At 41.4% G+C, this 24,153-nt stretch overlaps 1 protein-coding gene across 1 annotated transcript in view; it reads left to right on the top strand.

The window, feature by feature from the left end:
- Window positions 1–24,153, top strand: part of LOC113149624 (nesprin-1-like) — a 35,998-nt gene that overhangs the window by 9,128 nt on the left and 2,717 nt on the right. Inside the window, 45 exon segments of the mRNA XM_026341833.1 lie at window positions 745–837; window positions 1,449–1,630; window positions 1,750–1,946; window positions 2,520–2,632; window positions 4,351–4,458; window positions 4,872–5,009; window positions 5,283–5,447; window positions 5,617–5,729; window positions 5,889–6,057; window positions 6,248–6,344; window positions 7,797–8,002; window positions 8,447–8,611; window positions 8,755–8,907; window positions 9,218–9,361; window positions 9,476–9,579; window positions 9,581–9,653; window positions 9,946–10,104; window positions 10,320–10,484; window positions 10,628–10,762; window positions 11,087–11,248; window positions 11,384–11,592; window positions 11,695–11,803; window positions 11,909–12,073; window positions 12,174–12,341; window positions 12,470–12,634; window positions 12,838–12,978; window positions 13,070–13,230; window positions 13,436–13,592; window positions 14,147–14,374; window positions 14,483–14,581; window positions 14,772–14,959; window positions 16,529–16,682; window positions 16,821–17,476; window positions 17,872–18,051; window positions 18,289–18,442; window positions 18,671–18,829; window positions 19,526–19,708; window positions 19,815–19,916; window positions 20,141–20,344; window positions 20,751–20,958; window positions 22,152–22,264; window positions 22,503–22,708; window positions 22,804–22,965; window positions 23,048–23,327; window positions 23,570–23,742. Coding sequence (XP_026197618.1) covers window positions 745–837; window positions 1,449–1,630; window positions 1,750–1,946; window positions 2,520–2,632; window positions 4,351–4,458; window positions 4,872–5,009; window positions 5,283–5,447; window positions 5,617–5,729; window positions 5,889–6,057; window positions 6,248–6,344; window positions 7,797–8,002; window positions 8,447–8,611; window positions 8,755–8,907; window positions 9,218–9,361; window positions 9,476–9,579; window positions 9,581–9,653; window positions 9,946–10,104; window positions 10,320–10,484; window positions 10,628–10,762; window positions 11,087–11,248; window positions 11,384–11,592; window positions 11,695–11,803; window positions 11,909–12,073; window positions 12,174–12,341; window positions 12,470–12,634; window positions 12,838–12,978; window positions 13,070–13,230; window positions 13,436–13,592; window positions 14,147–14,374; window positions 14,483–14,581; window positions 14,772–14,959; window positions 16,529–16,682; window positions 16,821–17,476; window positions 17,872–18,051; window positions 18,289–18,442; window positions 18,671–18,829; window positions 19,526–19,708; window positions 19,815–19,916; window positions 20,141–20,344; window positions 20,751–20,958; window positions 22,152–22,264; window positions 22,503–22,708; window positions 22,804–22,965; window positions 23,048–23,327; window positions 23,570–23,742 — 7,565 coding nt within the window.

Below are 24,153 nucleotides of genomic sequence, written 5' to 3'. Positions count from 1 at the left end.
CGCCAATGCTGCCCTCGCCTGCCTCCAATCTTTTCCTCCATGCTTGTTCACCTCTGTGGAGTGGCATGTATTACCAAGTGATGACCTGCCCATATGATATCCTGCCCCTCCTCAGTAATATCTCTCTGTGTGATAATATTGAACACTTCATTATAATTACAAGATACGACTTTTCCTTGCACATCTCTCTCTTCTCTGTATCACTCTCGCCATCTGTCCATCTCTGTTGGATATAATCCTTGTTGCCTGTGTAGTGGTGATAGATCTCTCCTCTCAGAAACCACTCAAGATATCTCACCACGGAGATGCTAAACTATCTGCCGTCTCACAGTCAATGAGGCATCCCCCTTCACTCAAATGCATCTGGAGTGCTCTAAACTCACTTTCTCCCTCTCCATTTTCCTTTCTCCCCCTCTCCCTCCTCCCTCTCCCTTATGCCTTCCAGTCGGCCTACAGAGGATCTCCAGTGAGTATTTATATTGTACATTTGTTCTGTGCAGGCCAAGAAATAGGTGCAGAATTATGTTTCTTCAGTAACGTAGAGGATCAAACCTGCTCTGTGTATTGTTCATTTTGTGTAAACATCTTCGCAGCCAAATTACCAGGTTCAGGGAAAGTTGTGTGTAATCCATATGTATGAGATTATAGAGAGTGTCTGAGCAGATAGTCAGGCATTGATTACAAATTTGAATTATTTGGTTTTGTTTTGGTTTTTGAAATATTGGGTATTATGTTTTGGCACAGATCAAACTGGTGAACATCAATGCCACAGACATTGCTGATGGGCGACCATCGATTGTATTGGGATTGGTGTGGACAATCATCCTCTATTTTCAGGTAATGCTGCCTTCAGTTAATCGACACGATTACCAATAGCTAGCTTAATAAATTTAATGTACCAAGTTGACAAGGACACAAAACGAGAGGAAATGTAAATGCAGTTAAAACAGACATTTGTGATTTGTAAGAGTTTGGTGCCTTTAGTACACTAAATAAAAGTTAGGACAGAGGCATGTTTAACATTGTGTTACATCACCTTTCCTTTTAATTACACTTTTTGATCACCTGAGAACTGGGGATTCTAATTGTTGTTAAATACATTTTTTATATACATTTAGTTCGAGCAAATTGACAAATCACAGATTTTTGTTCTTACTGCATTTTGAAATGGAATTGGGGTTTGTATTAAATCCAGTAGATGTGCGAAGGCGTATAACTGTTTGGTCCAATGTCAGTGCTTGTTAGAAAAGCTTAAATATCTATTTTTCTAGATAGAAAAACGACAATTTAAGACAGGAAAATATGTCTTTTTGCATCCCTTGAAGATGAGCAGTTGCTACCTCAGGCATTTTAGATATTCACAGATTAACGAGAGCTAAATCACAATACTTCAGTCTCTTAGTAACAGCAGCACATCGTGACTTTCCCAAGTCTTGTTTCTGTTACAGATTGAGGAGCTAACCAGTAGCCTACCAGCCCTCCAGACTTTATCCAGCAGCACTTCCTCACTCGACAGCTCCACCAGCAGCAATGAGACCACCAGCCCACCTGTCAAAAGGAAACCCATCCCAGCTCTGCAGGGTGGGGCCAGAAAGGCGTTACTGAGATGGGTTCAGCAAACAGCCACCAAGTATGAAGACCTAGTTGTAACATATAAAAACATATATAAAACTGCAATATAAGATCTGCAAAAATCCGCTCAAGCGCTTCAGTACCATATGTTTTCTTCTGATCCTCTGTTTTTCCTAGACGTCTGAGGCTTGAGGTGAAGGACTTTGGCCCCAGTTGGCGCACAGGTTTAGCTTTTTTTGCCCTTATTCACGCGCTGCGGCCCAATCTTGTTGACATGGACTGTGTATGGGGGAGACCCAACTGTGAAAATCTACGGGAAGCCTTTTTACTGGCTGAGACTGAGTTAGGCATTCCACAACTTCTTGACCCAGACGGTAAATGACATTTCCACATGATTTCCTACAGATTAAGTTGATTAAAATGATTAAAACACAAACAATGCAGGGAATCTAATTAATTTAACAGCCACTGACTTCTTTATTTCCTTTCTTTTCTGCCTTATGATCTTTAACAGAAAGAAGCTGTGTTACCTTTCTGTCACTTTTGTGTTATATTCAGCACAATAAGAACTTAATTACATTACAAATAATATAGTTATCAGTAATCGGTTCATCTCATCATATAGTGCTCTGTCTTTGGTTATACAGAAATACAATAGCTGTATCTGTTACAGCATCAGATGTGAACCTCTGTGTCACTGCCAAACACCATCTGTGCCCCTTCACGCCTGCCCCTCAGAATGAACTCTGACAAATCAAGCTTGACATCAGTGTAATTAAGGTCCATTAGGCCGTGAGATTCAGCGTGGGGGAAATCTCAAAACTTGGACACTAGTGCTAAAGGTTGTTTTTGTGAATAGATATGGTCGTAGCTAAGTTCTTGTTAATGCTTGTCATTATGAGAGAAACCGTTTCACTTCTGATTGTGGTTCATTTTTCCCCTCTCAGATATTGATGTGGACAAGCCAGATGAGAAATCCATTATGACGTACGTAGCTCAATTCCTAAAACATCAACCTGACCGAAAAGAGAATGACTCGGACAGACAGCTAGAAGAAGAGGTAACCAGCTGCCAGTTTTGTCAGTCATTTTCTCCCCCTCTCTGTGTGCATGTTTTATCTTCTGTCTCTCCAAATGTCACAGTGTGTCAGACTAGATGTCCATATAGATTGGCATTTTGTCTTTGTTTAGTGTTTAGTGTTTAAGTATTTACTGCTGCGTATTTCCTAAGACAGTTTATTGCTTGTTTAAATCTGTGTAAGTGCAAGATGAGGCGATGCCCTTAATGGTCCAATGCAGTAAAAGTCAGAGCAATTATTGGAAAGTGAATCTCCTTGATTCTCTTAATGCTTTCCCCTGCTACTCAATATAATAAACAGTAATTTCACTCATCATGTCTGGCAGAAAGGTGCCTGTTTCATATTTTTCATATTCTGTGCATCTCTGTCTGTGGGTGTGTCTCCCTGTGTTTCACTCTCTGGTGTTTTTGTGTTGTGACTGTTGTCCTGTGTTTGTTGTGCTGTCCTACAGTGTGGTCTTGCCCCTCGCGACATAGAGGAAATGTTGGAGGTAGGTTATATAATAACGTAAGGTCCCAAGGGCAGATTTTCCATCATTTTCCACAGCCTAATATAATTAGCACCGATCCATTCACAGTTTATATACATATAAATTTGATCAAAGCGTATTTTTCTGGCTTATCTATTAAATTACAGTATCACTGTCTACTGTACAGTGTATATATTAAACATTGTTTTTCCGTGTCAAAAGTACGCCTATATGCTAAAATTGGCTCTTTATCTTACCTGATGTGATATTCCTGCCGCAGGGTTCCCGAGCCATCATAACAAAAGGAAGTCCAGTATAATAAGATGTGATATTACCATTTATTAATGTTACCACCAAGCGCTATGGCTCCTGCTTCCATTAGCATGACAATGAAAGCCCCTGGCACTGGCAGCGTGCATTGATACAGCCTGTTTGATGGAAAGCTTGTGAATAGAGGCCGCCTGTTTTTAAGGTTAACAGTGTCACGAGCTGTGATGTACTGTAAAGCTGCGCAAACCATTTGCTTTTTGCGTTTTGTTGTCTTATTACTCTGATTAGGCTTTTTGTGGGTTTTGTGTTTCACACCTGCTTTGTCTTTTTTGTTTACAGTTCAGTGCTTATGTGCTAATGTTTGTCCTGAGCTTTGTTTTTCACTGAATCCAGGTCAATGACCCACGTGTTTTCACATACAATGCACAAAAGTGGTATTTTATTAAATAAACAGCGACTGAGCCACTTATTATAAGAACATTTACAGTGTTAGTGAGTACAGTACTTAATTTGTTTAATACCTTAAGCTGTCATAAAGAATAAAGTTTGGGCTTCCTCTCCAGCTCTCAAGCTGAATAGACTATCACACAAGCTTTTGAGAGGCATAGCATTATCGTCATGGTTACTTAAAATCCAATGAAATGTTAGTAGGGGGTCTTAGACAAAGTACCCTGTTTAAGCTGAGTGGTTTTGGCAGCTGTGGTTTTTTGACGTTTTGTCCTACAGGGAGACACAGAGGATTAGGAAAACACATGTCTAACAGTACATGATCTGCCCTTTCTTTCACCCTCCATCATTTCATCAATTCTGCAATCACCACTCTGGTTAATGATTTTCCATCTTATTCTTTTCCCATTTTCTTGCACGCTCAACATTTGTTTTTCATTTTCTCTTTGCACTTTTCTACGTCCATCCCTCCTCCCCTCGGTCACCCTTCTGCGCCACCATCCCGGCCTCGTAGAGAGAGCACCGAAAGAAACTGAGGGAGCTCAAAATGTGGCTCGACCAACTGGACAGAGACGCCGCACAGGCTCAGGAGACTGAAGGCAGTCTCGATCAACAGTACCAGGTTAGTGTGTGTGTCTGGATGTGTGTAGTTTAAACTGGGCACACCGGACACTCCTGTTATTACCCTAATCAGGGGCATTACACTGTGGGGATCAGACTGCAGCAGTCATATTTTCAGTCAATCTGGCTTATTCCACCAAGCCTCAGGTCACATTTCATATTTAGCAGCATGTGGGATATCCCCATTTTCTTGCACATTATTCAGATGAGACTGTGGATCTGAGGCCAGAAAGAACGACCGCATTTAAAGGCAATTAGCCACAGATTTTGTAAGTGTTGGATTAGATGCCAGCGAGAAGAGGGTGTGACCGCTAAAAGAGCACTTGTTCTGATGTCTCTATATTTAAATATTTTGGACATGTTTTCACTGGGGACAGAATTATTATTAATTATTATTATTGAATTTCTTTTCAGTTGTTCAAGAGTCTGCATGTCCAGTTGGAGATGAGGAGGAAGCAGGTGGAGGGAGCTTTGCAGTCCACCCAGAAGGACGGGATGCTGACTGTGGACCAGGCTCTGGTCAAACAGGCCTGGGACAGGGTTTCCAATAGGGTGAGAGACGCAAGAGGCACAGACCACCTCCTCTTCAGAGAACCTTAAAAGAACCACATATCTGTTGTTTGTAGTACCAAGCCTGACCTTATGATGTGCATTTCAAAGAGCCAGGGTAACGTATATAGTCCTCCAGAGATTGAGCTGACACAGATTGGTCTGTAATTAGTCTGTTGTCACCTTTGAGCTCTAGTTGGTGTAACAAACATTTTCTTTGCATGCATTGAATTCAATGACACTCTTCCCATTTTGTTAATGGCTTTCACATATCAGCTGCTGGACTGGCATCTGCAGCTGGACAGGTCTCTCCCAGCTCCCCTAGACATGGTGGGGACATGGCTACATGAGGCTGAAGGAGCCCTACGACAAGAAATCCTCATCCAGCAGGCACATGAAGTGACAGCTAACACTGTCCACAGAGCTCTGGAACAGCACAAGGTTAGCACGCAGCCATACTGTTCATATTATAGTCCAAAGCAAATTAATGCTATGAATATGCAATCTGTTTAGATTTGTAATGGTGTCTCATCAGAAAAGCTATGAAGTGAGTATTTATATGTTTAAATGTCTTGTAGTAATTAGCTATATGTGTGTGTGCACGGTACAGGATGTGCTAAGGAGCCTGGAGAGTCACCAGCAGATATTTCAGAGAATCCATAAGGACAGAAGTGTTGATGGAGTCCCTGTTCCTCCAGATCAGCTCCAAGACATGGCGGAAAGGTAATAAACAGGAGGCCTCTATTGGAAATATATCAACCACCTCACTTGGCATTATTTCACATTCTACTTTTCATTGGAAAAACAGAATGTGAGGGTCAGGCGGTAGGTCTGATATAGTTTGCGAACTTTGTGTTTGTTTGTTTTTTGTTTTTTTTTTAGGATCAACTTTGTCTCTACATCTTCCAGCATCCACTTGGCAAAGATGGAATTCTTGGAGAACAAACACCACATGCAGGCCTTTCTCACCTTGGCCGAGTCCAAACTCAAATCCTGGATCATCAAATATGGCCAACAAGAGTCAGTGGAACTGATGCTTCACAACTATATTGTAAGCTCAGACACAGATGAACTCATTGTATATGATGTGTTGAAATATTCTCTTCTGCAGACTTTGACAGCGAAGAAAAGTATGAAAGTTGAATTTCAATAGTGTTGTTTTATTACTATTGTATTTACTGTATATCTATTTTTATGTGGTACTGTCATCATTGTCATGACATTTTTCTGTTTTCATCCAGTCATTTGTGGAAAAGCATCATTTCTTTGAAAACTACGAGGCACTGTTCCAATCGCTAAAAGAGTCTGCTGATGCCTATGTCAATGCTGACAACTCAGGTGAGTAGCTTAATGTTGATTGATTGATATTTACTGCACAGAATCACCATTATTAAATGCTAATTTAATAATTAATTAATTTAATCACCTATAACATAAGTTCTCACATTGGGCATAGAGAGTATGTTGAATATATGAATATAGAAGAGTGAAAATCAACATATGTCATGATATCACTTAATCATGATATACTGTATTATATTATATTTTCTTGAAAGTGTTTGCAGATAGAATAGCCAGACAATAAAGCATTTACAGTAGAATTTAAAATAATACATTAATAAACTATATTTTTATCTGAAATGGATTGAATTCCTCCATGTGTTTTGTCTGACATCCACCACATACTCAACTTTATCTTCTCAAATCAACATCTCAGTACCAGCTTAGCCTCACCCTGTCTGGCTTTACATTGTGGTAGAAGGGGGCGAGTCTTCAGGCTACAGCTAAATGAGGTTCCTCCATTCTCAGATCTCAGTGGGGAATACGACCCCATTTGCTAGTTAGGGGCTGCTCCACTTCTACAGGTCTCTGGGCGCTAACTCGGAAAGCTCGTCGGTTTCATTAAGTTTCAGGGTTGCGCTGCTTTAGGGTATGCAGAGCAGAGAAGTGAGTTGTGGCGAGAAATCAGGACATTTGAGGCTTGATTGGTCAACCCCACAATTGAAGTGCCCCCCGCTGCCACACATGCGTAATCCCTGCTGGTAGTCAGCACCCAGGCCTCTGACTGACTGGATGAGAGATCATTTGGTTCATCATAGGCTCAGTTTGAGGTGACAGCAGGAAACTGTATAATACATCTACCATTTTAGGCAATGGTACTAACTGATTAAAGTCTGGATAACTGTATATGGTGGAATAATTTGTGGCACAGGAGAGTCCACTCTACACAAACAAAGATAATACATCTTCTTCTAGTGAGTTTTTGGGGTCAGAGATTTGTTTGGGAACGCATGTGTCTCCATCAACCTAAATGTGCTCATTGCCTGGTGTTTCTATGAATATATGTACCATCTGTCCTGGACATTAAAGTGGGTCATGTGGGTGAAACGTTTGCCAAACAGCAGTCACAAGTGGCAGTTATATAACGGTATGATAAAATGTAGCTTGCTGACATTAGTGACCATAAGCTACTGGTCATACCAGACCATGTGAGCACTAAATAAGGGTGGATTTGATTGTGTATTTAATTTTAAAAGAAATGTTAGTGTTTTAAAAGCACAATCCCAATTTAACAATAAAATATCCATAGAAATCAGTATGTCATGAATGATTTTATACATTCAAGATGATTGCTGTATGTTTATGGCGATAACTGTGCAGTATTAGTATGACTTAGAAGCATCAGCAGTAATGGCAACAATTTCAGCCATAACAGTTCTCCCAATGGTTCTCTTGTGTGAATTAAATCTGTTCTTGTTCTTGTAGTTAGTTGGTGTTTCTCTTCTCTAGTGGATGAGGGTGAGATGGGAGTGCGCAGGTTCATGCGGGAGGTGGTAACCCAGTGGAGAAGTCTGTCCATGGAAGTGCGCAGTGTGAGGAGCATGCTGGAGGAGGTGTTGTCCAACTGGGACAGGTACAACTCCACCGTGGCCTCTTTACAAGTCTGGCTGGAGGAAGCAGAGGAAGCCCTGAGCCAGCAAGAAAGCATTAAGCGGGTACGTGATTGACTCTTTGTAGGATTCCCCCACCACACAGATTAAAAGTCCCCACACTCATGCATTTTTTTGATGGACTCAAATGCCTTGGAATTACAATCAGACGTACGTCAGCCTAGTTTCAAGCATTTACTTTAAGTGGAATCCTATTAGCAGTCTCCACTGAAGTATCAAATGATCTCCTTGACATAAAACATGCCACCAAGGATATTCCGGTTGCCGCATTGCCATGGTTACCCCAGATTCACATCGCCGCTAAGGATTAGACGGCTAATTACCCCAGTTTTCTTATTGTCCTTTCTTTGAATCCCTTTCTTTGTTTCTTTTTGATTAGCTCTTTGTTTCTTTTTTTGACACCCTGTCTTTGATTTGTTCTTTGTTTCTCTCCATTTCTTTGTGTCTCTGTTTCTTTCTCTCTTCCTAATGTGTCTGTCTGCTTTCCAGGAGTTCTTCAGAAATCTCAGCCACTGGATGGATCAGCATGCAGCTATGAACGATGCAGGGAATTTTCTCATTGAAACATGTGATGAGACTGTGTCGCTTGATCTCAAGCAGCAGCTACTTCTGTTGAATGGACGATGGAGAGACCTTTTCCTCAAAGTCAAACAAGTAACAAAAAACATGATTAAAAATGATTGTATGCCAGAGGACAAGTAGTCAAATTAGTTTTGTCCAATGATCTTAAAGGTACAGCACAGAAAAATATCTAGAAAGTTAATCGCATACTCTGTATGTTCTTTGTTTCACTGCAGTATGCCCATTCAGATGAGATGGAGAAATGGAGAAAGGACCATCTGAAGGCTGTGTCAGCCCTGATAGAGCTTCTTGACACAGCAGAGGCCAAGCTCAATGCTCCTGTACAAGTGTCTTTTCTGAGTGTTAGAGCTTTTCTGCATGACGTGGAGGTAAGGAAGTGCCAGTTAGTCTATCGTAGGTAAAGATCAGAATAGCAGTAACTATACCGAATCAACATACAGTATATATATCCTGGGATATATGTGTAGATTGTATTGTAGCTGACATAGTTGATTTACACGATAATGCTAAACATATGCTTCTAAATGTTTGATCACTGCCATTTTGAACCCACATCCAGTTTTTGTGGCTTTAAGCCATTCATTTAAGTAACCCAAAGAAAGTGAAAGAAAGTTTGATGAAAGTGAATTCTGTTCAAGTATGTGCAAGATGTCCATTTGCTTCCACATCTCATGACAGAATACCAAGCAAAAGGTTGTTTCCATGGAGACGCAATACAAGTTGGCTGCCCGCAGTGCTCAGCTCCTTGCCAAGGATGCACCACATGACGAAGCTGCCAGGGTCATGGCAACTATGGCAACAGCTAAAAGTCAGCTGAGTAAGGTCGGTATCCTTTAAATCCAAATCATGAGAAGTAGAATGGAATCTGTCTCCAGCCTTTCTTTGAAAGCAACATGCTTACCTTGCTCCTTTCTAATATCCTAATTGCACACACAGGTCAGAGAACGGTGTCCCTCCATAGTGAGGGAGTGCCATGTCCTTCTGCCAATGTTGGAGGAGATGGAGAAACATATCACTACTTTTTACCAAGCTCTGGAGCAGGGCTAGCCTAATCACTTCTGCTGCAAGGGACCCAGATTCTCAGGCCCAGACCCAGCACAAACACAAGTGGCAGGTCAGAAATAATAACAATGCAAAGATTGAACTTAAATGGTTACCAAGTAAGATATTTTCTTATCAGTGATGTAACGTATAACTGAATGTGGTAAAATATTGTCAAGTAAAATGAATCATGGTGAAAGCTACAAAACATAACAAACTGTAACCAGAGTAATTAAACTGCTCTTCATCTGTGTCATTACAACCAGTTGTAAACTGTTAAATACTGGTAGGATATGAATGTTTAAAAATGAAATACCTTTAAAAACATGTACATGTTCGTGATCACATTGTTTGAATGTCCTCAGGAATTGTTAAACCAGCAGCAAAACTGTAAACGATGTCTGTCAGTGATTGAGAGGAACCACCACACGTTGCAGAGAACGCTTTCCACCAGCAAGATGCTGCGAAACTTTGACTTGTCACTGCTGCAAAAAAGAGTGACTGAAATCCAGGCATCAGCACAGGTTAGTGTTATGAAATGAACATGTATACATACCAGAATGTCACACATAGAATGCATTATATTAATGAGATTACTAGAACATCAAAACACCCAGGAGGGAACAGGGATTATATTTGCTCCTGTGCTTGTCGCTTGGTATAAGGCAAATAATATAATTACACAGTATTACTGAAGAGACTGGTTACACTCACAGCTACATAATGTCTGTTCTCCCAGGCTTTGCTGAAGGAGGTTGGGGAATGGAGAAGGCAAGAAGAGGCCAACAACTGCCTTAGGAGGAGGTTTGAGGAATCACAACAAGAGCTGGAGAGAGTGCTGAGGAAAGCTCAGGGCTGCTTGAGGGAGACTGGAGATGCTGAGGAATTGTTGAAGAAACACTCTGTAAGATCAAACATACAACAGTTTGATATAAATAGAGGAAGTGTAATAAGGGTACTGATGTCTCAGTGTGTATACTGATTTCTTTTGTTCAGTCTTACGTACAGAAGGGATTCATCTCATGTTTTATATATTTTTCTGCACAGGATTTGTCTGGCCAGCTGGACCAGCGAGTGCTGAGTGTGTTCTTGAAGGCATGCGATGAGCTGACTGACATTCTACCACAGGAGGAACAACAAGGGCTGCAAGACACTGTCCGCAGGCTACACAAACACTGGAAGGTCAGGGGTCAGCATGCTTTAGCACTCTCACTAATTACTGTAGATCGCTGGAGGCCCATAACTGTTACTTCATTAACTTAACTAGAAAGACCTTTGGCTTTGATAGAGTCCTTCTCAGTCTGTTTCCAATTAACCTGTGCTAGTATAATTAAAATACAACCCTCTCAGTGTTTACTTGCTCTCTCAAGGGAATATTTTGTCTGTGATCATTGGGGATTATATAGCATAAGACCAAAACTAATGCTCAGTATTACATAGAATGTTTTATCTACCATGTCTCCTATCCGCTGTGTATTCTCATTTTCGCACTTGTCTTCTTTGCAGGACATCCAGGGCGAGGTGCAGTCTCACCTGCTTCATCTGAAGGTGGAGGTTGAGCAAAGTAAAGTTGCTGTGATCCTTCAGGACTGCAGGGGTGAGCTGGACAGAGAAATACAAGCCTTGTCTGGCACCTGCACCAGCGAGCGAGTGATCAAAGAGCACAGAGTGAGTCTCATATTTGGAAGAAACTCAAAACAGATTAAACCGAGATTGAGAGAAAGACATAAAATCAGTTAACGTCGCTATCGTCACTGTGCTAGAGCCTCTTAAGAGTCACGTTTCCTTCTTTCGTATCTCCAGACGTTCTTTAGGGAACGAAAACCTCTGAATCTGTGTGAGAAGAGGATTAGGAACATGGAGGATCTGTGTCATAAGTTGCCTGACAACCACCCAGCTTATCGAATGCTCGACTCCACCAGAAGGGCTGTAGAAGAGGTTACAGAACAAATCAAGACCGCGCACCTCAAACTGGAGCAGCACCCTGATAAATGGAAAGAGTGGAATGAGAGGTAAAGACCCCCAAAACCTCACAGTCATTGCAGTAACTCCCAAAGTGTTTTTCGTGTGACTTGTAAGTGAAGGGGGTTTAAAGTAGCTGGTCTCTTTTCTAGGTTCTGTGAACTTTCGGATTGGCTTTCATCCCAGAGGAGGCAGTTGAGGCTCTTGAGAGAGACTGCAGAAAACTCAAGCCATCAAGAGCAGATGGACGCTGCAGTTCAAGTGAGCTAGCAAAATTTATTTTCTGCCCAGAGATAATGTTTATGTTCAATTCCTCTCGACATCAGCAGAGCTTTATTCCCTTTCTTGTGCTTCAATCAATGTCAGGCACTACAAGAAGCAGTAGAGGCTCGTGAGGAGAGCTTGCTGTGGCTTAAAAGCCGCCTTGCTGGATTGTCTGAGGTTAGCTCTGAACTGGAAGTGCAGAGACAGAGAACAGCCCTGGCAAAACTCTCAACTGACCTACGGGCACTCTTTTCTTCACTCTTTCAGGTACAACAAAATATTCAGATTGTTATGATTAAGTCTTTCTTATTGTGTTTTTCTTTTTTTTCCTTTTCAACACTATCTTTCTGTCACCCTTTTGTCACAGTGGGGTGAAGAGGGCTCTGCTATGTTCCAGTATGAGGAGCTGAGAGATGAGATACGTGGTGCTCTGGATGAGGTTCTGAGAGCACAAAGAGAAGCTGAGGAGGAGACCAGCAAGATGCTGGATGCTGAGGGCCTGGAAGAGGCCAAAAACCTTTACCTAATTCACCAGGTTTGAGTTAATTTACAGAAGCCTCCTTTAAAATAACACACTGGATACTTAGAAGGCAATTAACCCACCTCACAAAATGCGTAGAAAATAAAAGACCCTGTGTGTTCTTTTTTCTGCATATTTTATAGCAACACTTAAAGCGCCTGCATGCTAACAGGAGAGATGCAGAGCTTCTGGTGTCCCACTGCCGCCAGCTACAAAAAAGGGAGGCGCTCAGTCAGTCTCTCCTGGAGCTGGAGGAAGCTTTCAGAGAGGTTGACCACATATCAGGGGCAAATGAGCACAACCTACAGGTAGGCTGAGCCTACATTGTTCTCTTAAATGTCAGTGTATGCTTTTTTTTCTTAATCTTTACAAAATGCTGATGCGAATTCATAAAATCTCCCGGACGATGTTTGATAAATTGAATGAAACAACACTCTGTACTGTGTTTGCATGTAGTCTGTATGAACCTTCAAACACATATTTTGTACAGTTGTTTCTTTGTTATGTCAAGGTCACTCTGAGCTCCTGGCAGGATTTCGAAGCAGAGAGAGAAACTCTTTCGAAGTTTATTAGTAATACCAGCAGTGAGCTACACAAAGAACTGATTTTCAACAGCCTGGACAGCCTGAGAACTGAACTTCAACACAGTAAGGTATGTGTGTTTGTGAATGTATTTTGTGCATGCATAAACTACATAGTCTGCATTTGCTTACATAGTGTATTGGCTTCTTTTCTGTCTGTAGGATCTCTTCATTGGGGTTGAGGAGTGTTGTGTGAGAGCAGATCTCCTCCTGGAAAAGGCTGCAGATATTCAGCTTGGTCCAAAGAATCAGACTCTTCTCATGCAGCAGGCCCAATCCATCAGAGAAGCAGTCACAAAACTTCAAGACAATCTCAACAAGAAGTAATTATTTTATCTTGGATTATCTTAAATTAAGAGTTTAGCTATTTTATTAAAGTTAGTGAGCCAATTAAACTTATAATTGGAGTAAGATTATCTTTTACCAATATGTAGAGTCTCTCTTTTTGTGTGTACATCATTCCCAGTATCCGACCTAGACATGCGTTCAGCATGTTTGACAAAATGGGTCCAATCTTTTGTCTTCCAGTGTTGTCCAGCTTGAGATGATGTGTGTGTGGTGGGAGTCCTTCAGCAGTGAATCAGAGAGCTTCTCCTCTTGGATTAGTGAGAAAGAAAAAGAGCTGGAAGTCATTAACAGCTCCACCTCATCGGATCCTTTAGACAAAAACATCAGCACAGTGGAGGTACTGTATCTCCTGCCTTTTCTTTTAACGCATTGTCCTGTGGTGCTTTGTCTGATTTCAAGTCTGTCCTTCAAGTGTCAAACAATAACTATACACTGTACTACAATTTATGCAAACAAGCAACATTTATTTTGACATTCACAAATAAATCTGTTGTTCGCACAGTTTTTTAACTCTAAGTGAAGCTAGTCCAGATACAATATCGGTATCGCCTGAGGTTTATTTGGATTAAGATGAACTGAGATAAAATTTTAAACTATCAACAAGGGGAAATCAGGTCACTGCTGCAGCAAAGGCTAAGATATATGAAATAAATTGATCCTACTGAGAAAAAAACAATCTTGCCCAGCCAGCCTTGTCAATCAAGTTCTCCAGAAATTGCTAAAAAATGGGGACTTCTGGGACTAAGGAAATCCTTAGGCCAACATACTTCTTCAACAGAGACAATATCTATGCATTATCAAATACATTTGTCATCCTTTCTCTCATTCCGAAAGGTGTATTCTTGCCAGTATATTGTTTTTATTTATTTTAATGCTGTTGCATTCCTACAGGAGGTGGGGGTGGGTTTAGAAAAGAGAAGGGAAATGCTGGTCCACATGGAGGCTGACTGTGAGGCCTTGTCAAGATTTGTGACCCCTGGAGAGGCTGGACGTATCTGGGCACGACTTACCCACATGAGACACAACTGGGAAGAGCTTAAGGGGAAGGTAGAACAGTTGGGGGGACAGCTCAACCAGAGTGCCTCGTACAGACAGCGATACAATGATAACCTTGAACAGGTATTTGCTGTGGCAACATATGATATGAAAACAAAGTTATGAAACAGATTTTAAACTATAATTGCTTTCAAAAAGAGTTCTTGGTAAGAAGGGTCTTGTGATTTCTAGGTCAAGACAATAATGAGTGATCTTAAAGAGAGGCTTGACTGTCCGGTCACATACTGTACATCATCATTTGAGACTTACAAGATCCTCCAGGATCACATGGTGAGAAAAACACAATAACATGTCAAGCTCACACCTTTTTTTTTAATTTTTTTTTTTTTTTTGCAAAATTAAACGTTACTAAATTGGAATAATTTTTAATAGCATTCTAGTATACGCTGATTTTCAAGCTAAACTGTAATCAAGATTATGACACTGAGCTAATGATGAATACATTTCTCTTTCTCTTCAGGATGTCTGCCTGGCTGTTGAGCAGCTGAAGCCCAGGCTGATGGCTCTGTTCTCAACTATTGGAAGACTAGGAGAAGACACCCAGCTGAAGGAAGACGTGGCTAACCTCCAGAAGCTACAGGGCGAGTTTCTAGGAAAGGCTGCAGAAAAACAGTCTACGTTAGAGAGCCTTCTAGCTCTGTGGCAAAGGTACTGTGTATCTATTGTCCATAGCTGCTTTATAACACATGAAATACCTCTCTTTCAGTTCACGAATTATCTGCAGCTATCTGAAAACAGAAGTACATATATTTTGAGTAGTCAGCCTTTGTTTTGAGAAATGCATCCCAGCCATTCACTGTGCTTTAGAAAAGCATGTGCTGATAACACCAGGCTGCTGCAAAGTGACTGCACAGTAATGCACACATGGCGCTGACTAGTTTGAACTATTCTTTTAGGAGATCTAATGACATCATCTCATCAATGCTGTGTATCATTACCTCCTTTACAGCTTTATTTTTAGATAAGTAGCATTTATTAGAGATGCCCATACTATCTACTGGGCCAAAATGCACTGCTCTGTGCTTGTTCATGCACTTTCACAGCTAAAATAGGACCCTGGCTTCCATTAAACTCAATCTGTTCTATCCTCTGCCATTACACTTCTGTTCTCATAATACTCTTTTATTGTCACTGTCTTTGATCACACTATAGACTTTCACTGGAGTAACTGTTTCTATTTTTGTTCATTATTCACAAAGAAAGAAATGATCCAAGCACATGGTAACTGTTTCTAATGCTAAACCTATGTTTATTTTTCATTTTTACCCAGTCAAAGTGACTGAATATTTTAAGTAACTGGTTTCTATTTCAGCTTCCCAACCTGTGTGTGTGTGTATGTGTGGTTCTGTTGTCAACCTCATCTCCTACCCTGCAGGTGTATGTATGAGGGATTATTTACAGCACTGGGTGCACTGGCAAGATATGGTTACCCTATTATGACCCAATCACTAATACTGATCCATGGTCAAATCAAAAATAACACACAGAAAACATGTTTACTGTAAGATCACAGGCTATTACTACGATCTATCTATTGTTGAATTAACATAATGTAATTCTGGGGAGTGTGCAGTGCATACATTATCTTTGATTTGAAAACACACTGTGTCTTTATCTTCAGATTTGAAAAGGAGAATTCATCCTTGAGAAGCTGGCTGGACAGGTGTGAGTCTGTTTGCTGCCTAGACTCTACGCTACTTTCAGTAGATAAAATAAAGCTTAGGAATGAACTACAAAATGTTCAGGTAAATCGTTTCACTATTGTTTATTTGTCTTTTGTTTATCACAAGATTTGTTCTCTATCAAACACCTGCTATTTTCCTTTTCAGCTATTTTTGTGTTGCATAATTCTCATATTTTAATTTACAGGAAATGCAGGAAGAAATACCATCGTATGAGTCTCTCCTCCAGGGTCTTGTGAATCTTGGGCTGTGTCTATATCCCACAGCACCTGGAGCTCGTATCCAAGAGCTCAGTGATGATCTTACACAGCTACAGGACAGATGCACCTCTGTGAAGAACAGCATATTTCACAGGCAACTGTCGTTTATGCTCTATTATACACAATTTACATCCATTTTTCTCTGTCTGAATGACTTCCAGCATTTTTCTTCTCTCCATCTCTTCTTCTCTTCTATCTCTATCCTTTTTACTCCTTGTTTTAAAGATTTGCTTAATATTACACCATAATCATGGTCGTATTCTTCTATCTTTTAGGTTTGAGCTGCTGCAGTCACAGTTGTCACACCTGGAGCTGTTCAATGAGGCACTGCTGACCCTGACACAAAGGAGTGAAAACTTCCTGTCTGCCTTGAGAAGCTCTTCCCAGATTGACATTGCTGATCTTGAGGCTGCAATTACCAAGCAGAAGGTGTGAGAAATCAATAATTACTGTCAATAATGATGTTCGTTATAGGCTCTGTATATGAGTGTGGTTAGACAAAGCATGTTTATATTGATTGCTGCTGCAGCTTATACAAATTTGTTTAATTAAACTGTCTTATTGCAGGAGCATGAGGTGCAACTACAGGAGTATGCATCACTGAAAGACACTCTCCGTGAAAGAGAGTCCTCCCTGCTTTGTGGTTCCACCCCAGAGGCACAACAGCAGCTCCAGAGCTGGAAGGAGGACTGCCTACAACCCCTCAGTGAATCCAAGTGTCTCCTTTTTCTGCGTAAAGAGTGCCTGACTGCTTTAAAGACTTTTCTTGAGAAACATAGAACAGCAGCTAAAACCGTGTGCCGCCTTCATGAGGCTGTGGAGGGAAGGGGAAGTTGGGACTGCTCCAAAGCTGAACAGCTGCATCAGGAAATAGGAGAAGTGGCTAAGGATGTGGCCAGGCTCGAGGCTGAAGCAGTTGGGTTAGATGGGCAGCTGAGCAAGGCGCACCTGCACCTGTGTGGGGCAGAGTGGCAGAGATCCAGAGATGTGGGCGACCCCCTGGGAAGAACGTCTTGCAGACGACAGGCAGTGGCCCTCACATTGGCGCTGGAGGAGGTACAGAGAGGTGTGGGATGGAGGCAGAGTGAAGCAGACGCTTTAGGGGCCCTGTGGAGCTCCTTCAGAGAGAGGAGGGAGGAGGTGATGAAGAATTTGAAGAAACTGGAAGATGAAGTGAACCAAGATGAGGGCAGAGAGAGCTCTGTACAGGCCTTTCAGAACAGGTATTTACGTGGAAATAAAGGTGACATATTAATAAGAAATATATCTGAACAGCATCTTATATACATTTTAATTGTACTGCTTTTATATCTTTACATTTGACTGATTACATTTAATGCAGGATGAAAGAAATCTTTGAAGCTTCTCACTTCTCTCTTTCTTTACTCTAATACTGTTTTTGTTGTTGTTCACATGTATTATTGAAAATTGTTTGAAATGCATCCTGGGAGATCTACTGTATGCCAAACCTTTCAAGAACATACAGCAAAGAAATTAAGCCAAGCTATAGATGGACAAATCCTATTAAGTTTGATCTCCTGAAAAATGAGCTGTGTAATGTTGGAATCAGGCTAGTACAGTAATCACCATTGTTTTGTTCTGCATTTATTGCTCCCAGGCTGCGTTTCTTCGTCCAGGTGGAGGATGAGCTCCAGTGCCTGCAGCACTCCCAACAGTGGTTAGAGGAGAAGGGAAGCCAGCTGGCCCAGAGAGACAGCGAACTGGCTGGGGAGGCTCTCAGGGAGGTAGCACTCGTGAAGACCGCCTGGGAGAACGTCAGGACTCTGATCACTAGTGGGTAAGGAAGGGAGACTCGGGAGAGGGGTTTTGATGTAGTCCTCTAATTTAAAATCCTTTAATTTATGAATTTTTGGTGCAGAGTTTAGAAAGCCAGTGAATTAATGTGATGAATAAATAAATGTGTACAGTACATAATCATTTTAACAATCACTACCTGCAGTTACAGAATCTGTTTAACTCATATCCATCAGTTAGTAATAGCTCTGACCTTTTTTTCCTTTTATATCTCCTGCAGTCAGGAACACAGTAAAGTGGTTTTAGATCTTCTGCGTCAGTTCCACCACCTGAAGTTGATCGTCAGCACTGTTGTGGAAAATGCTCAGGCTGTTGCTCACAACCTTCCTGACCATAACCACGATGCTCTGGAGGCCAGAAGGACTTTCGTACGGGTCAGACCCCTCTTTTCTGTCTAACTGTAGAATACAGTATGGTGTATTGTACTGAAAACATACCTGTTATTAAACTCATGAAAAGAAAAACTGTTAGTTATTTGATACTCAAATATTATCTGTACGTGTGTGGCTAAACTATTGATATCAGGCAACTCTTTTGTGCAGTATCTCTCCCCCTAGTGGTGGTGTGTTGTCATTCTTACTGCCCTTCCTCTGCTCCTCTAGCACGAGACAGTCCAAGCTGAGCTGAGAGAAAAACAGGAAGACATGGACCTTCTCATCAGTACAGTTGAAGACCTGCAGAGAGAGCTGGACAAAGTTAGACACTCTGATACATGCTCCATCCAGAGAGATCTAGAGACGTTAAGAGACCAGTGGCTGGAGGTGAGTGGGTGGACAGTAACACATGCTGAGCCATGGACAATAAAATTGTCATGAAAGAAATTACTTTGCTGTATTTTATTTAGACAAATGCTTGTCTGCACAAATGCATATACTTTTACTACACCGCATACAGACCATTATGAAATCATACTGTCTGAGTTTGGTGCATTAATAAATTGTCCTGATATTGACACATGTGCTGCGCTCCAGGAAATTTCCAAATGCTGTCAGTCCTGACTGTCGAGATTTGCAGCTAAAAAATATAATGACTTGAAAGTTGTTGACCATGTCTATGATAAAAATAAATCACTTATAGCATCCACTCTGCCAAATACTTGCATCATTTTGCTTTTAATATTTATTTCTCTCTGCTTTTTCATGCTTCTTTTTTTCCATTTTCTCCACTTGCGGGATTTAGTTGGCTGCTCAGCTGTCACAAATGAGACAGAAATATAAACAAGTCCAGACACGTTATCTGCCTTTCTGTCTCTCTCTCTCACTTCTCATCCCCACATCTGTCAAACCAATTAAATCTTGTTTCCCTTCCATCTCCCAGTAAAGCATATTTTACCAACCTTTGTTGCAGTGAGACACAGAGAGAAAACTAAAAACAAAGGAGAGAGATCCCACATCTCCCAGTAATTGAGATGTTTTCTGTCCTGCACTGAAACAGACTGCTGGTCTCTGTTCCCTCAGGTCTCAGAGAAAATACAAACCAACGCAGAGAGACTGGCGTACTGTGTGACACTATGGGACGATCTCAAGTCCATGGAGCAGGATATCAACCAATGGACCACCACCTCCATCGCTGATCTCACTGACAGTGTCACCAATCTCAGTGACAAGGAAAGGACACAGGCCCATCTTGCTATGTTTCAGGTCAGGCTGAGCTGGAACATCTGTATGAAAGAGTGTGTATTATAATGACTGAGCCAATTCAAGGAGGTTGTTATTTACTTGTAATGTACTGCACTTTGTCCTACAGGCTGAGGTTGAGAAGAGGGAGCAGAAGCTGGATTGTCTGCAGGAAAGAGTAACAGAGCTGAAGGAGCGAGCCAAACTGCAGGAAACCCCATTACAAATGCAGGTGAATGTGGAGGGCAAGAGAAATGTTTGGCTTTATTGGAGTCTTTGTAATTTGGTCTGGCTGAGTGTCATTTTTGTCACATTTTTCATAAAATGTATGAAATAAATCAGTATTGTGTCATTTCAAAATGATCCCTATCTGATTTACTTTTAATTACAGCAGGTATTGCAGACTGCAAAAGACTGATCAGGTATAACGTTGTTAAATGTCTCTTGTTGAACCAGGTCCTCGAGTCAGACCTGAGGAAGAAAATGGCCCAAGCACAGGAGGTGTACAACCAGGCCAAACACACTCTGACCTACTTCAGTTTCCAAAAGCACCGACTAGAGGACCTCATGTCCCAGATGGCCGAGCGGCTGGAGGCAGTTGAAGGTTCCTTATCAGTCCTCAGTGAGGCTACTTCCCCTGAAGACATTGGGACTGTCAAGGTATGATACTGTCATTTCCCAGAGTTATACATACTACATATGTAACTGTAATACTTACATCTTAATTGACTGCAGTCTTACTCTACTTTTCCACTATTCTGTATACTGTATACAGCCTGTATACTCTATCTGGATAACTTGTGCAACATTGGGTATTTTGACTGATAATAAATTCATTCATTTTGACTGATAATAAATTCATTACCTGGGAAAACTGTATTGATATTTTCAGGATCAGCATGTTTCATATAATCACAAAATATCCTCTTTATGCTGACAACAAACTGTAACGCCTATAAAACGCATTTGTGGTTGCAGTTTCTGTGTCTCAGCCCTTTTCACCAGCTTTATCGATAAAAATATATGAAGTCTTAGCTTTTGATTTATTACTGCTCCTCATGTTCAGGACCTGCAGAGCGTTGTGCAGCAACAGAGGGCAGATATGGACTCGGCCAGAGATGCCCTGACAGCCCTGTGCAGGTCACATCCCTCTCAAGAGCTGACACGCCTCTCCTCTGACCTCACTTTGATTGCCAAGCGAACGGAGGCTGTTGCTCAGCGCTGTGCCAAGACTAGAGGCCACCTGCAGGATGGTTTACAGCTTCACTTTAATGGTAGGCTATACTTGGATTTTGTTTGTGGAGTTGGATGTAGTCCTGATTGCAGTATTTATTTGTCATCTCCATTAGATCCCCACTAGTTGTTACCTTGACAACAACTCCGTATTCATACAAATTGCAGACAGCATTTGCATGTCTCTGTACAGTGAACTGTGAAGTTACAACAGTAACAGCATTGAAGAATAAAAATACATCAAAAGCATGGATGTAAATGGGTACATTTCACAAAACATCCACATCTAAAAATCACTTGTTAGTCTGTTACTATCAAGGACACAACACACAGTAAGTCAGTGACACTTAACATTTGTTGGCCACAGCTGATGAGCTAATACAAAAAAAAAAAAGGAAATAAGATGTCTAAGTAAAAAATGCCAAAACAACGCTGGAAAATGTTCAGCTAGTGCAGAATAGAGCAGGATGATTAGCATAGATGCTGTTCATTCAGTGAAGACAAAATACATGCTGATCTCACATGGATGAAGGCTGGACATAGATTTAAAACAACAATATTGTTATTATAAATATATATTTTCTGAAATTTCACACTGGAAGGAAGATGAAGACTCATATATATACGATTCCAACTACCTCAACCAGCCAATGTTGTTTTTTCATAATGGTTTATTGTTCTTTCCTCTGTCAAATATATTAAGTGACTTATGTTCTGGTGACAGCGCTCAGTTAGCCAACATAAGTTACTTCCCTGATAAAGACAAACTAGAATTTCAATAACACTTAAAATCTCATAATCTGCAATGAAACGGTGCACAACAACATGGTGCAGTGTCATTTGTTCGTGTTAGTGGTGCAACAGATTTAGTGGTGATTATGCTACATTTTTCCCCAGAGCACACTTAATCCACCCACAACAACCCACACGCCACAGACACACATTGTCTGGCACACCGGTGCGCTCTCATAGCTGAGACACACACCTGTGTCTCGGAGAGTAATGTTGCTCTCGTCACATCTACTCTCAAGGGAGTCATTTCAGGCTTGTTGCCAAGGCAACCTGGTGCTGCACAGCGTGGACACGCCAACACTTCCCATCTGCCTCAAAACATCGCTTTTGCGTCCTTCTGGTTCCTTCACTTTTAAATCTGCATCCACACATCAGTGTTCCTCAACTTGTCACTTCATTTTTCCATTTTCATTTTGCTGGTTCGTCCTCGTCGTCGAAGCAGAGCTTGTCCAAGACTTCCACACCTGGCTGGCTGATCCAAAGTTGGAGCTGAAAAAATGCTCGAACCCATCAGGAGATGTTGCCATGCTTGGAGCCAAGTTACAGAGTTTGAAGGTACTGTGATATCATGCTCTTACTCTTATTGATTGAAGTATTATTTATGCATCAATCATTTACATTGAATAAATAAAGTTAACAGAACCATTTGAGTTAATTATATAATTATATTAAACAAAAACATTTAAATTTTTACTACATAGTTTTTGTTAAATCTCAGCCTAAGTGTTGTGACTCTCAAAAATAAAGCTGTGACATCAAGTTTTTTATACATTTGTTCCCTCTCTTACTGTAGGTGTTAACTGAGCAGGCATCAGAGGGTGAGAAGCGTCTTGCTCAGGTTTGTGAGGAGGCAGAAAGGATCCAAGTCCACCTGCCCAAAGCTGCAGGTGCTCAGGTTCAAGAGCATCTTTCCTCTTGTCAGACAGAGTGGAGGATTTTTGTGGACAGCTGCTCTCAGAGCCAACAGGACTTGGAAGCATGTATTGACCTTCTGAAAAAGTAAGTCATCAGTCTTGTCATGTTTTCTCTTTACGTGAAGGAATTAGAATTAAACAAAGGTTCGCCTCTTGGTTCCTTTCCTCCTTCTTTTCCAGTTTTGATGACCGTGTCGAGGGTGTAAGAGGATGGCTGAAGCAGAAGGAGCTCAGCCTCAAGAGTGAGCCTGTCCCTGCAACAGAGAGCCAGCAAGGAGCACCAGACACCACAGAAGAGCTGGAGAGGATGGAAAACCTCCATAAAGAACTGCTAGAAAGAAGGTGAGTAAAACCACACGCTCTAGATGCCATGACATGGACTCTTAAATATTCCGAACAAACGCATATCATTGTCTTTGAAAAGGGGCTCGATCGAACGTCTCTGCCAGGAGGCCCAGTCTCTGTCTGAAGCAGGCCGAGGGTCAGGAGGGGAGGTCAGAATGACAAGCCAGCTCCAGATGGAGCACCAGGCTCTACTGAAGGCAGCCAGAGAGAGGTTACGAGGCTGCCAAGAGAGTCAGGCCTTTGGAGACACCCTTCAGGGAGTTTGGACATGGCTGGAGGAGATCCAGGAGAGACTGGGTACTGTAGACAGCACAATGGGGACGAAAGAGCAGTTGGAGCAGAAGCTGGAGACTGTGCAGGTGAGAGGGGGTCTCGTCATGCAGTGTATACAGTATGTGTTATTTCCATTAAATGTTATACAGGCTAAATGCATGTGAATGATAGCTGTTAGAATCTTAAACCTACTTCATCTTTTTTCCCGCTAATTGAGTTTCAACAACAGTTGTTTGCCGTGAACACAAGAGGGGGCTGTTCGCTCAAGACGTTTTTCATGTGAAATTCTAAAGTGTAAATCCACTGTGACCCTGCTTTGTTTGCACAGGACATCCTGCTTTTGAAGGGGGAGGGAGAGGTAAAGCTGAATATGGCGATGGGTAAGGGTGAACTGGCGCTGTGCAGCTACGGAGCTGCTGGACAGGAAGTGGTCCGCTCTCAGCTTCAGGAAGTAGAGGATGCATGGGCCACACTGCTTGTGACTGCCATGAGCTGCCACAGGTAGACTGTTCATCTTGAGCTATCACTTAGAATTGGTGGTTTAGCTAAAGCAGTTAAAGAAGTGGTGCTGCTTTTAACTCAATATTACATTTTATAATTCCACTGTACCATTGTCTATAAGGTCTGATAAACTGCAGATAACTATAAACACATATTTTCTTTCTGCTGCTCTTTATTAGTATTATATTTTTTTTTACGTGCCATTAAAAAATGTACCCCTGGACATTTTAAAAGCCATTTACCTCTGTGCCAAAAACCCTGCCACTTGGGAAAAGGTTATTTTCATCATGACAGGCTGATGTCTCAATGCCATTAATTACCATTAAGTTAAATACATAATGAGAGGTATTTGCCTGACTTTGTAACTCTGATTGATGTATCTGATTAAGTGAGTACACTTGTGTGTGTGTG

This window comes from Anabas testudineus, chromosome 24 (genome assembly GCF_900324465.2).
Source record: "Anabas testudineus chromosome 24, fAnaTes1.2, whole genome shotgun sequence".
Classification (NCBI taxonomy): Eukaryota; Metazoa; Chordata; class Actinopteri; order Anabantiformes; family Anabantidae; genus Anabas; species Anabas testudineus.
This window is presented reverse-complemented; position numbering and strand designations above follow the sequence as displayed.